We start from the raw sequence: 14,093 nt of genomic DNA, 5'->3' as shown, positions 1-14,093 counted from the left end.
TTTGGGCCATGGTGGGATTCTACATTGCAACTAAAATAAATTGGCTGCAAGGCTGAGTGGTGGCATTGTATCCAGTTCTCATTATACATCAATGTACTGTATGTAGTGAGCTAGTTAACCAGACATGCTTACATTAGAGCAGGTCAATACACTGTTAAATCGATTCCTTACACTTTCAATCGTAGGGTTTTGGTTTTGGAATCAAAAAAAGACATGAGATTCCAAACTATTTGTACATAGTATCTTTTTTTTAATACATTGAACTGAAATTAAAACCATATTCATATCATAGTGGTGGTCATCTGTATTAGACGTCTGTAAAACATGATTTGAAACGATTGAGAGGACTGTTCCTTTAAGACTTTATTCTGCACAGTGTTGAACTGAAAACTGTTGAAAGCTCAAGAAACAGAACAGTGGACACAGTAGAAACTACAGGACATCCTGATGTTCACACACACACACACACACACACACACACACACACACACACACACACACACACACGCACAAACACACACACACACACATACAGTGATGATCCTTCACAGTCAGTTTTTTCAGATCATCTGGAGGAAAAGTCACAAACATTGTGAGACCAAATGCTCAAACAGGAAAATGAATTGTTCACAGTGATCACAGCGATGTACGTAGGCTAACTGTCTGCTGACTCTGTTTGCTGCTGATCATCTTTGTTGTTGAATTGCTGAATGTGAGAATCACCGCAGATGCCATTGTCCCTGATGTAACAAACAGAGAGAACTTCAATAAGCCAAAGAAGCTCCGACCTGACATTTCTGGTGGACACATGTCCTTAGAGGACGGCCAGGTCGTGGCAGCTCTTGGAGCGCACTTTGACCGCCATGCGCTGGTTGTTGCGTGCCACCAATCGGTCCAGGAAGCGCCGAGCCTTCTGAGTGAGACTCTCTTTGCGCTTGTAGATGGAGCATCGGCGCTGGATGGCCTCGCCGCCGTCCCGGCGGAGGCGGATCTGTCGGATCACGCCCTCGAACAGCTCGGTCACATTGTGCTGCAGAGACGCCGACGTCTCGATGAACTTGCAGTCAAACACCACAGCACACGCTCGGCCCTCTGGAAAACAAAGACATCCAGAAAGAGAATAAATCATTATCATAGCATCAGTCTACATTATCAATTTGTTGTATATCGATATGCGTATGTATATACCCACTGTGACCTCTGACCCCCACCTTCCACTGCGACTTCTCTGGACCGGACCAGGTCGCTCTTGTTGCCCACGAGAATGATGGGAAGGTTTTCGGCCTGGCGGGTGCGTCGCAGTGTGATACGAAGCTCAGCGGCGGCGTCGAAGCTAGAGCGGTCAGTGACGGAGTAGACGATGACATAAGCACTCCCAACCTTCAGACAGTCGTCCCGAGAGCAGTTGTCCTCCTCCTCCTGAGAAAAAGAGAGACACGGAGGGAGGGTAAGCAACATCTTCATTTAATTATTAATCCAGATTTAAGAGCTGATTCTTCTGCTATGTTCCTGTTTCCATTTTCATCTAACACACAGCAGCCTTTCTGTTTTCTGATCTGTATTTAATTGTTGTTCTGTCAGAGCTTCAGTAAAATATATTGCTGTTTAGATACTATTAATATAAACTGCTGCTGTTCCACAATAAAAGCCTCTCCACGGTGAACCCCTAGGCATTTATTGTGAAGGAGCAACAGGAAGTTTGCCTTAATCACAGTAATCCACATCAACATTTGGATACTTTGTTTGCCAGTGGTCGGGAGCTGTGATCCAACTGTATGGAAATTTGACCATATTCATTCCTGACATCCATTTTTTTTTAAATAATTTTACTCTTCTGTACTCTGATTTATTGTTCTAAAAGTTCACTAAACTTAACACTTTTCTAGAACATTTGTATAACATTTATCAAATAAAAAAAAAAATGATCTCAGGTCAAAAGGTAAAAAGCATTTACATACACACACACACACACACACACACACACACACACACACACACACACACACACACACACACACACCAGTTTGTCATTCTCCCAGGTATCCATGACGATGAGTGTGGTTTCCTCTCCATCTACTGTTAGTGTCCGCTCGTATGTGTCCTCTGTAACAAACAAACAAACACAAACAATAAGTCTGAATCTGCAGCAATGCTAGCAGCTCAGTGAGGCTGTGCTTAGGCACAGCCATAGACTGTATATTAATGGACAGCGCATGTGTAACGTCACCTATTGGTTTGTGGAGATCTGCTATCCGTCGTCGAGTTTGCCGTTACGGACTCAGCCATCCTGGTTGCGGATGTGACGATTTTAGACGAGAGGGAGGAGTGAGGGAGGAGCCCTTACACTCTACGTTACGTTACACACTTTTACTGGAAATCACATCATAGCCACGCCCTAAAACACCCCCCGCCTTATCACCGATTTTAAAATCAACAAGACCATAATTTAAAAAATTTACATAATTCTGTGTTGCAGAAGACTTGAAACTAGCGAGGTCAGGTCTCTGTTTTAGCTACAGAGTGAGACCTCTTAACTTCTGTAACATCTTTGTTGTCAGTCGCACATGCGCAGTAGCTAGGTAAGGATTACATGAGCTAGCTATCTGTTTCTCCAACTTCGTCCTGTACAAGGCAGGATTAGCCGGGAGACTTCTTCTAAATGAGGGCGCACTTCCAACTTTGCGTGGAATACCTGTATCTCACTCAAAACAGCATGGATGTTTTTCTTTTTCAAAGTTTGTATGTGTGTGGAAGCACCAGAGACACAAAATAACACCCCAAATCCCAGAAAAATTTATTTTTTCATAATATGGGCACTTTAATATACAGTCTATGGGCACAGCGGCAACTTCCGCGTCTGAATAGTGAAGCCAATGCGGAAGTGCCTTAAACCTGCATTCTATCTAGTTTCCAGCAGTGGTGGACTTCGCTGGCTCCAAAAAGAAGTCTGTTTCTATAGAAGTCTATGCGGGAAATGACGCTTGATTTATTACTTCAATAAACATTAAACTTCAATAAACTTCATGGCCTTAATCGCTAGCTGCTAGTCTTCTTCAATACAGCTTGAGTTTCATTTTGGAAATTATGATTTTATTTATTATTTTCAGAAGGGTTGAAAATCACTCTTTAGCGTTAGCTTAGCGCGTTTAGCTTAGCGCAGTGCCATTGGAACCATACACAACACTGTCTTAGACACGTCATCCTCCCCAGCTCCGCCACTTCAATATGGTCACTCCTGGGTTCAAAACAGCAGTCTAGAGCCCTGCGCGGGACTGTTTTCTTCATCCCGCTCCCGGCAAATTTCTGACCATTACCGCCTGCACCCGCAACATGTGTGTTACACTCCCGACCGCTCCCGCAATGTGTATGTCCACTCCCGCCTGCACCCGCAAAACTCTGAGAATTTATGCCCGCACAATAATAGAAATGCATTGATGTTGTGTCTTCTGCCGTCCCGCATGAGAAAACACGTCATTTTATAGGTTAATAGGGAGAAGATGCAGGCAAAGAAGGCAGGTACTTGCTGCTGTTAGGCGGGGAGGAAGGAGCAGTGGATGAGGGAGAGAGGAGAGGGAGAGAGGGGGAGGAAGGAGCCGAGGATGAGGGAGCGGGCGGACGGTGGACGAAGCCTTGGCTTGGAGCTCGGAGCCCGGTGGGACCCAATCCCAATGCAGCCCTCTACAGCAGTCTACAAACCAATGGGTGACATCACTAATGCTACATCCATTATTTTTATAGTCTATGGCTTGGGCACAGCGGTGCTTTAAACTGAATGCCAAAGTCAGCATGATAACATGCTCACAATAACAACGCTAACATACTGATGTTTGCTTCCAGTTTAGCATGTTAGAATGAAAACTCACTAATTAGCACTAACACACACACACACACACACACACACACACACACACACACACACACACACACACACACACACACACACACACACACACACACACACTGAGGCTGATGGGAATGTCAATAGTTTTGCATGTTTTTGGTCATAAACCCAAGTGTTGGACGCAGTAAAACTGGATGATGATGATGATGATGATGATGATGATGATGATGATGATGATGATGATGATGATCACCACTAGAGTTATTACATTTACAAATTTCATGGCAATCTATCCAATAGTTGTTGAGATTCTTCAGTCTGGACCAAAGTGGTGGACTAACAGACAAACATCGTCATCCCTACAGCCACTCTGTGAGCATAGCTAAAAACAATAAAGAACATGGACGACCAAAAACAAATCCCAGCTGCCCTTTATGTCTGTGATCATAGAGAGACAAACCACAACCAACCACAATGACAACACAGCTAATAACATGAAACAAACAACAGACTCTGAGCACACAAAAACAACAACAACAAAAGCATGTAAAACTAAAGAAGAGAGTGTAACCAGACGTGGAGCTCAGTCAACCTGGAAATTAACATCAGACAGGCTCTGCCCCTTCACATCATGTCAGACTCGCATTGGATCAATACAGGTTGTCAATCATGGCCTCAGGCCAATCAACACGTGACACAGGAGCAGATCAATGATGTCGGGTCAGTCAAGGTTATGATGTCAAAACAAAATCAGACACAGAAGCTGACCACGGAGCTTTTGAGGACTGAGTATGAAAACTACAACACAACAAAATAAAATATGGTGGAAAACATTGATGTGTTCTCCAGTGATTCAGAGAAGATTGATCAATCTTCTAATCTATGTTATGGCAAGAGTTAAGCATAGTTCCCAAAATGTCAAACTTTTCCTTTAATACTTTAATAATTACAGGTTGATCACCTGCCAGTTTATCCTGCACCTAAACATTCTCCTGCAGCCCAGAGAGCATTTTCCCCGATGATGACCATAATAAAAAAGACATTTCTAAAGCTGTTGACAGGAAACTGCAAACAAGATCAGTTGTTACTCTTTTGATAGTTAATAAACTGACACTGCACTGTCAGTTATACAGCAGTATCCATTAGAGCTGTCAATTTTCCTCTATAATACAATTAGAATGTCATTAAATTAGTGCTGTCAAATGATACAAATATTTAATCGCGATTAATCGCATTAATGTCATAGTTAACTTGCAATTAATCACACATTTTTGTCTATTCTAACTGTCTCTACATTTCTTTTTGTCCAATTTTTTTTTTCTCATTTTAATGCTCTTATCAACATGGAAAAGTGGATCGGCTTGCTTTGTGCTTTTGTCGCCTAGCTTTGACGAGGGGGCGGAGACTTCGCATCAGCTGTGTGCTTGGCCATCAAGTGGTATTTCAGACTGGATGTGCTGCGATGATAGCTCAGTTCACAACAACAAAACACACAGATCACTTTGGTCTTGTCAATGGAACCATTTGGCAACTTTTTAAAAGCAAACTTTCCATTCAGAATCTTATTGGCATCCATTTCGGCGTCTCGCGCTCGCCATTCACTCAAAACGTAACGTTAGCCTACTACTCTTTGGCCGGCTCGCAAGCCCAAACAAGTGTGTGCGGCGTGCCTGTTGTTTTGATTCCGGTCTAGCTAGATCCGGTGTGGTGTTGTCGTTTTTCTAACGTTACTAGTTGTTGCAACAGCATGTGAAAAAAACTACAAAGTTTGCTATGCCAAAAAGAACTTTAAGAAAAGAACGTTAATCTTGCGATAAAAAAATGTACGCCGTTAAAATGGGTTTGCGTTAACGCCGTTAATAACGCGTTTAACTGACAGCACTACATAAATATTTTTTTTATTATTTTTTTTTTATTTCTTTTTTTATTAGGCAGCGCTGCCAAGGACTCAGCCTACATGGGGCGCACACTCTACCAGATAAGCTAGACATTGCTCCTCAATATGATTTTTAATATTCAAATTATATTCAAATATTTAATGCTCAAATTCAGCCAATTATTATAGTTTACTAAACTACTCAAGCTTATGCATTGCCAATGCCACACATCAGCAGGTGGTTGTTGGTATACGTTCTGTCCACTAGAGGGATTTCAAACATTAGCCTAGAAGGGGCAACTACATCATTGCATTTCTGGCACACCGCTTTGTTTACATTTATTTTCAACCACGAACACATAGCGACAAGCAAATCAACAGAGAACCCTGTAATGTTACAAGTGTAGTGAAACGGCTCTTTTGTAAACACTAACAGTGTTCGGGTTTGCACAATGACAGCATGTTTGAAAGCACAGCCGAAATAATGTGTCTTATATGTCCCACGGTATTGTAAGTGTTAGCCAAAATGCTAACAGCATTGATAACTTTTCCAAATGGTTTGATCGTTACTTTTCAAGTAGTTTATAAGCAACCTGTTTCTTGCAAATTATCGAGTTAATGAGAATACAGCTATTAGAAATTTATATATGAAGTTGAAGCGTTCTCTGACAGCTGAAGGACAGACAACATTAACAATGGCTGTCTCCATGAAGCTCCCAGCTAGGCTCTTATAACTCGTGGTGCAGTTAGGAAACAAGAACGAGCTAATTCATGATAACATTTTGACTCAGTGGTAGTCATTTATTTTATTTCATGTTAAAACAGTATTTCTCATCTTACTTCTGATTCCCAGCCGCAGGCCATCACTCACGCTCTACTCGGTCTTTACCGTTAATGCCTTGTGTTGCTCACTCCCGTTAACTTGATTGGTCATCAGACGTGACAAAGTTTTTTACATGTGGGGAGGCCGAGGCGAGAAGAGTGAGAAACGCTTACGTTAGCCAACACATTTATAAAAAATACACATTCGAATAGTAATTGTAATGCTGATTCGATTATTATCGATTTTGTTTATTCAAATTATATTTGACTCCCGGAATTTGTTCCAACAGCCCTAGTATCCATCCAAAGTTTGCAACCATTAGCCACCATGAGCTACCAGATCTAGAAGTGTTTAACTAGGCAAAAGTGTTTAATTGCTTATGAAATATTTTTTGTAAGAGGAATTATTTGTTTCTTTTTGTCTTATACCAGTTACATAAACTCACTGTAAACTCATATCGAAGCATATTTTTGAAAAGACAAGATAGACTTCTTTCTAGAGTATATGTTCTCTTTCAAAGTATACAATATTTGTTTAAGAGAACATTAAGTATTAAGGGTTAAACTAATCAGAGAACCAAAACGTAACATCCCACCTCCAGGTTGTTCCTCTTTCTCTGTGATTCCAGCAAAGATTCCTGCGAGGCTGGTCTTTCCGACGCTGTGGTCACCGAGCAACACCACTCTGTAAACACAATCTGAGTCGCTTTGCGAGTCGTCGTCCGAGTCTGAACTCCACTGGGCGCGGTAGTGGAGTGACTTGTCTCCAGGGTGGTAGGACGCCGATTGTCCCAGAGGAGGGTGGCTGCGCTTGGGGCGTGGCTGCTCGGGGTCCGACTGGGTGCTGCCGGGGAGCCGAGGGTCCTGAAGGTCCCGAGTCCAGGACGGTTGCTGGTAGAAGTGGGTGGATGGAATCGGCGTGCTGCCTCGCCGCCGCAGGGGCTCCTTCTCTCTTTGGGTGTTCAGGGTCATTTTGCTATGGTAACGGCATCAGGACAGGACAGACCTGAGGGAGGAGACAGGACGATTTAGGTTTTAGAATAAAGTCTTGTTCCCTAAAAATCGGCTTTTTGTCGAGAGAACCAGGGCGATGCTAACTTCCATTGTTTACCTAAAAAAATACATCATCCCTACAACACTCTATGGTCTTTAACATTCTTGAAAGGTCTTTTGAATGACATTCAAAACGACAACCCACAGAGCGTTACTTTGGCCCGACCCCTCTCCAATCTAATATCAGTCTTTCTGAAAAGATAAAACATGATGCCTTTTTTGAGTTTTCTGTCCATTTTCTAAGACAAAGAAGACACTGTGCTGCAGTGTTGTAGAAGTGTACTCCAGGGTGTGTCAGTACACTGTGACATCACTGTTGGGTGTGGATACAGGTGCAACAGACTGGAAACTTTCAACCTAAGAGGGCTGAACACTGTGATAACTCACAGGGTTTACACACTAAAAGCACAAGTACGACATTATGCTGTACACTGCCAAGTCTTAGTGTCAAGAAACGTTTTGTTAAAAAGATTAAACTTGCGTCTAATGGGATTCTGGCATTGACCGAAGAAAAGCTTTGGTGGTGACAATTTTACTGCAGAGAAGACTTGAGGAAAAGTTTTTCATCTGTTCATCACTAAATTCACAGAGTTCTTTAACCCTACTCTCTGATCCAACAATGACTTTAGTACAAAAAAAATCACAAGCCTGGCAGAAAATATCAGAGAGGGCAAGAATGCCAGGACAATAAGTGCTTAATGTGAAGATAGAATAAACCCTTCTGAGCAGGTACAAGTTATTCCTTGTTAATAGGTGTCATGGAAACTGTAAAAAACATAATATGATAGAACAATACAATACAGTATTTACAATGGGAGCCCATCCCTTTACATCCATGATGACACTGAGCATGCTTAGTATTGTGCTGTAAAGTTACGTTTAGTTGGATTAGACAAACCTACAGTGTTATTTTATGACACTATCACATTTATAACTTTCTTTTTAAATAAAACAGTCTGTTGTTGTTGTTGTTTTTTTTTAGTTTTTTTTTTTTACAATTGACAATATAGACCTGTAGCAGATTCAGTTAAATTAACTGTACACATAATTTAATTTAAAAAAACATAAATAAAATGTATTAGACTTGATATGATTTGGAACTCGAGTCCCAAGTTGAATCCTGGTTAAGAGAAACTGAATGGATGTATGAGAACCTTTAGTATGCATAAGAGAGCACAGACACACAAACAAACCTACAATAAATAATTCAAGTGCTTAAAGGTGCAAAGTATGATAGTCAGATAGTGAGGGCGAGTTAGACCAGGGCAGAGCTCTTCTCTTTGGGGGTAGTTAGTGAACTAGTAACTGTGACTTATTTTGGGTGAACAATACCAGCTTAAAAAAACCTGCAAAATGACTTTCTATCACCAGTAATTACATTTTAATAATTTCTGCTTAAAAATCCACAACAGAACTACAAGCACTAGACAGTCAGGAGGTCAAAGTTCACAGGTCTCTCATCTACAGTAAAATATCATACAGTATATCTCCTGCTAGTTAGCTGGTTGAAAAGAGTTACTGAACTACATCATGTCAGGCGCTTTTAGTAAAGTGAGATCAACAAAAAACTCACACCAGAAAAAAGTATGAGAAATGTGTTATTTCCAAATTAAAATGTGAAATGTATGAAAACTTCTTTTTATCGATACCACCTGAATGTTATCAGATGGGAAATGTCCAAAACTGTGCCTATATGTAAATGTACCATATGATAATAATTGTGAAGTGGATGTTTTTGCATGTGAAATATCTGAAAATATGTGCTGATGTATTTGTTTGGGCATTGTGAAAACATACATTTCAAACATGATTCTTTTGTAAGAGTGTAAGCAATAGATAGATATAGAGTAACTTACCGTACACCCCATGAACAGTCCAGTGTCCGTGCAGCCTCAGTAAACAACAGAACTGAACTGAAACCTGTCTCTCTGTCTCTTTCAGTGTAACAGTACCCTGGTGCCACAGTAACCCGCCTGGAAAAAAAAGTTCCACAACAGCGTTAAAAATTTAACAGTGGAATCACAGAGTTATCTACCTCCCTCCCACCCTCCCTCTCTGTGTGTGTGTGTGTGTGTGTGTGTGTGTGTGTGTGTGTGTGTGTGTGTGTGTCTCACAGCGACAGCAGAGGAGAAACAGATAACTATGGAGGGAGGGTGTGTGTGTGTGTGTGTGTGTGTGTGTGTGTGGTTTAATCAGTGTGTGGAGGGTTGAGTTGGTTTAGAGAACATGTTGGTCACTTCCTGTTTGGCTTCATGAAACAGTTCAGTCAGGATAGACTAGTTTTTATATAAAATATTTCAGGATAATGTGTTATATTTTCTTCATCAGGGCTTAAAGTTAGATCAAGGATGAGCTTTCTAGTCCTCAAGATTCTTTCAGAAATAAGGTCACATGGCCGGACACCGAAAGGGGGGGGGGACTTTGCCTTTCTATAGCTAGCTGACAAAGGAGCAGTTTACTAATTTACTACAGTAACTACCTGAAGGACTAATAAATATCAGTTTACTAGCTAGCTAGCTAACTAGCTGGCTGATGAGGGACTAACAAATAAAAATACCAGTAGCTAGCAGATGAATCATCATTTTACCAATTAGCTAGCTGACAAAGGACTGACTGCCAAAGACACCGGTTTACTAGCTGGCTGATGAGGGACTAAGTCATAAAATATACTAGTTAACAGATGAATCTGTGTACCAACTAGCTTGCTGACAAAAGACCAACTGGCAAAGATACCACTAGCCAGCTGATGTAGGACCAGTTTACTAATTAGCTAGATTATGAATAGTCTCGCTTTGCCAGACCATCCACACGCTGCAGAGAGGAGGAGGGTCTGGTTAGTCCACATAGCATTCCGGGATTGGAGAAAAACGGGCTCTGGTTTATTGGTATTTCTTTAGACCAATCACAATCGTCATGGGCGGCGCTAAGCTCCGCACGGAGCCGCTGTAAAATAGTTGTATGCGAGAAAACTCAGATTGGACAGATAGTCTAGCTAGCTGTCTCAATTTACCCTGCAGAGATCTGAAGAGCAGTCAACCATAGTCCTCATAAATCCACCGGAGTTTAAAATTACAACACAAAGAAAGAGGAAGGAAACGGACATCGGCGAAAATAAATGCATCCGAAGCAGAATTTCATGCGGCACCGGAGCAATCCCGGAAGTGGAACATCATGACTCATGGATATAGACTAGATTATGAATGACTATCTGAAAAAGATACCAGTTTAGCTGTTGAAAGACCAGTTTAAGTAAAGTCCCTCTATTTACGTAAGAACAACAAAAGTTGAACAAAGTGCTGAATAGTTTTGAGGCAGGTTAATGAGCAGCTGTGTAAGAAAGCAGCAAACAGTCATCAAAATGCTGGAGAGGTTTAAAATGACATCTGTGGCTGGGTTGGCTCAGTGGGTAGAGCAGGCGCACATATATTTAGAGGTTTATGCCTTGATGCAGAGGTCCAGGCTTCGACTCTGACCTGTGAAGATTTCCTGCATGTCTTCCCTCTCTCTCTCTCACCTGTCCTGTTTATTAAAGGCTGAAAAGCCCATAAAAATTATCTTAAAAAAAAGAATTAAATGACAAACATCTACCTGGCTGTTATAACTCTTCCCTTTCAAGTATCTTCTCTCCTCTCTCACCCCTCCTGCGAAGGACTTCCCGCCCACCTCGGAATCCCAATCACTTCCAAGTTTTTTGTTGGTCCCTGAGTCGCTCCAATTACAGTAAGACGGTTACATAATTTTTGCACAAGACGGATCCTTTCTAGCCATAACCCGGTTGCAGTTCCTCTAATGTCCACTAGATGATACAACTCTGACTGTATTGTAGTGAACAGGAAAAACACCCACAACAAATACAAAGTCAATACAGTTTTAAACAAGTTTTGTTTAATATTTTCACTATTTCTAATGGTTTGGCATAAAAGAATGATTCTTCAAATCGCCACACAGACTGATAGTAGCAGATGTGATTGGTGGTGTGTCGGCTTTTGCCTGGTGGTTGCTGCTTGCTCATCCCATTTAAGCTTGGAATATTTTTATATTTTTAATTTACCTAATTTTACACATGAAAGTCATGGTGGTTATGGTTAGTCCTTCTCAGCCTTTGAAAACAGTTGTCCAAACTCCGGAGCTTTGTCAAGTCTGAGAAAATAAGCCTGTGTTACAAACTGAAGGTGTGGAGATTTTGGTGTTTACCAGGCTATGGCAATGAAAGACTCCAGGGTTGGAGCTTGATCCATATTAGGGACTAACAGTCAGGATATCTCTGCTTCTGCTGCACAGATTTGAACCATTCTTCTTCATAATCTGTCTTCTCCAAATTCATGACAGTAGAAGGTCTACCCCTTTAAACCTGGAAAGCCCTCATAGTATCAACACAATATGGATTTAGAAAGTCATTATGAGATACTTAGAAAGTCAAAATGTTCAATTCCGCATCTCATCATTTGGATTTAGCATAAGTATCATTCTTCTTTTTTTTCTGGCATGAGCTGACATGGAAAACTAGATTATAGAGAAACACACATCACTTCCTCTGTGTCAGTGTGAGTCCACTTACAGAAACTCAACACATCACAGATGTTTAGAGTGTATCCACCCACTCATTTTAAAAGGTTAACATTTAAGAGGAGTTTCCTCCCAGATCACCATCACCTCATCCAATCCAGTGAGCCTAAATACAGTTCCTTTCAGTTTCCAGCACAGAAGACAATCAACCCCTTAATCAAGTCCAACCGGCTGCTTCCAACTTCTCCAGCAGCTCAATCACTCCCTCTGCAGGTGGACTGATAGTACTGACTGGCAGTGAGGATCAGCTGAGTTCAAATGGAGTTTCTTTGTTAGTGTAAAGTTTCTTTATAAAACTGATGCATTATTCTGGATACATAGTCACCATTAGTAGGTATACTACCACCAAAAAAATGTACGGTTCACCAAGCCCTGCCTCCCTTCGTTACTATTGTGTCTGTTGAGCTTTCCATTTATGCACAGCAAATATGCAGTTTATAATTAAAAATGGCTTGATTTCAGACAGAAAAAAGCAGCTCCTACTTTTATATTCATTATTTTACAAACACAAGTTTGTATTTGAATGTTATTCATTTCAAAATAAAAACATTTGTCCTACACTTGATTCTTTTATTTCTCTCTAAAATTGTGACTCATGATGTTGCTCCTCTTCCCAGGATGCACTGCAGGAGGCACCCTGAGAGGAGAGAAAGGCATAGTGGGATGGATCCAACCGCTGAAAGCAGAGGTCGTCGGTATGATCCTGATAGGCGGCAGGAGGAGGAGGAGAAGTGGCTGGAGTGAAGGACATCAATGTATTACAGAAATAAGGGAAATTGTAATACTGTAAACGCTTTGGATATAAATAGGAATGTGCTTTTTGATCCACAGGCTACAGACTTTTTTCTCACCTGCAAGAGGAATTGCAACAGTGATCCATTTCTACAATTTGTCTTTGTCTTTGAAGAGAGTTGCAGGAGCTGCTGAAGGAGAGAAACAAGTCTACATTAAGCTTCAGTCAAAGTTTCATAAAACCTAAATAATTAAGATTTTCACAGTTTTGTCAGAGCTCCAAATATAAAAGGCTCAGTATCAGTAATGTCTGAACTTCATTTCAGTGCCAGCAGATGGGGCTGCTGCTGACTAAACTGATATTGTGCAAAAACCTGTTTTCTATCTCATTTCCAGCAGGGGGTGACTCCACTGGTTGTGAAATAGAATTCTGTGGGGAAATGACCATAATTTTAACTTGATTAATTCAGTAAACATTTTCATAATGAGTTCATCAATCACCTCAATCACTAGTTTAGTCACTAACCCTCTTCAATACAGCATGATGTTCATTTTGTAACTTATGGTCCCATTTATTTTAAAATTGACAATAAAGCAGGGCATGCGTTAGGGGCGTGTCTACACACTGACCTGTCAATCATGGTAAAAGGCTGAGCAATGCATTTACCCGCCGGTAGTCTATATCCTCGACGTTCCACTTCTGGGATTGCTCCGTTGCCGACGGAAATTCTGATTTCACTCATTTATGCGTTGCCTTGGGCTTCCTTTGTGTTGCATTTTAAACTCCGGTCAATTTATGAGGACTATGGTTAACTGCTCCTCAGTTCTCTGCAGGGTAAATCCAGACAGCTAGCTAGACTATCTGTCCAATCTGAGTTTTCTGTTGCACGACTAAAACAACTTTTAAACGTAAACGTTCCACCAAAACAAGTTCCTTCCTGAGGCTATTTTGCAGCGGCACCGTGGCTTTTCCCAGTGCTTAGCACCGCCCAGGACGATTGTGATTGGTTTAAAGAAATGCCAATAAACCAGAGGATATTTTTCTACCATCCCAGAATGCTGTGTGGACTAGCTAGACCCTCCTCCGCAGCGCTCTGGAGGAAGGTCTGGCAATGCGAGACTAACCCGCCGGTAAAACTCCGCCGGAAGACTTGTTTCAGACAGTCGAAATTTGGCAACTTTCCCTCTTTAGCATTTAGCTTA

General features: G+C 41.3%; 1 protein-coding gene across 2 annotated transcripts; it reads right to left on the bottom strand.

The window, feature by feature from the left end:
- Positions 1–226: 226 nt before the first annotated feature.
- Positions 227–11,301, bottom strand: rem1 (RAS (RAD and GEM)-like GTP-binding 1). Of its 2 annotated transcripts, XM_078249156.1 has the most exons (6): positions 11,181–11,301; positions 9,449–9,565; positions 7,136–7,545; positions 2,021–2,103; positions 1,212–1,419; positions 227–1,092 (listed from the first exon to the last, which is right to left on the bottom strand). In XM_078249156.1, the coding sequence occupies exons 3-6, from the start codon at positions 7,509–7,511 to the stop codon at positions 815–817; spliced, it is 945 nt and encodes a 314-aa protein (XP_078105282.1). In that variant the 5' UTR covers positions 7,512–7,545; positions 9,449–9,565; positions 11,181–11,301; the 3' UTR covers positions 227–814. The 2 variants fall into 2 exon arrangements, with proteins under 2 accessions (XP_078105282.1, XP_078105283.1); XM_078249157.1 differs by lacking the exon at positions 11,181–11,301 and having other exon boundaries at positions 930–1,092; positions 1,189–1,419; positions 9,449–9,613.
- Positions 11,302–14,093: the final 2,792 nt, after the last annotated feature.

The sequence above is a fragment of the Sander vitreus genome, chromosome 4 (genome assembly GCF_031162955.1).
Source record: "Sander vitreus isolate 19-12246 chromosome 4, sanVit1, whole genome shotgun sequence".
Classification (NCBI taxonomy): Eukaryota; Metazoa; Chordata; class Actinopteri; order Perciformes; family Percidae; genus Sander; species Sander vitreus.
This window is presented reverse-complemented; position numbering and strand designations above follow the sequence as displayed.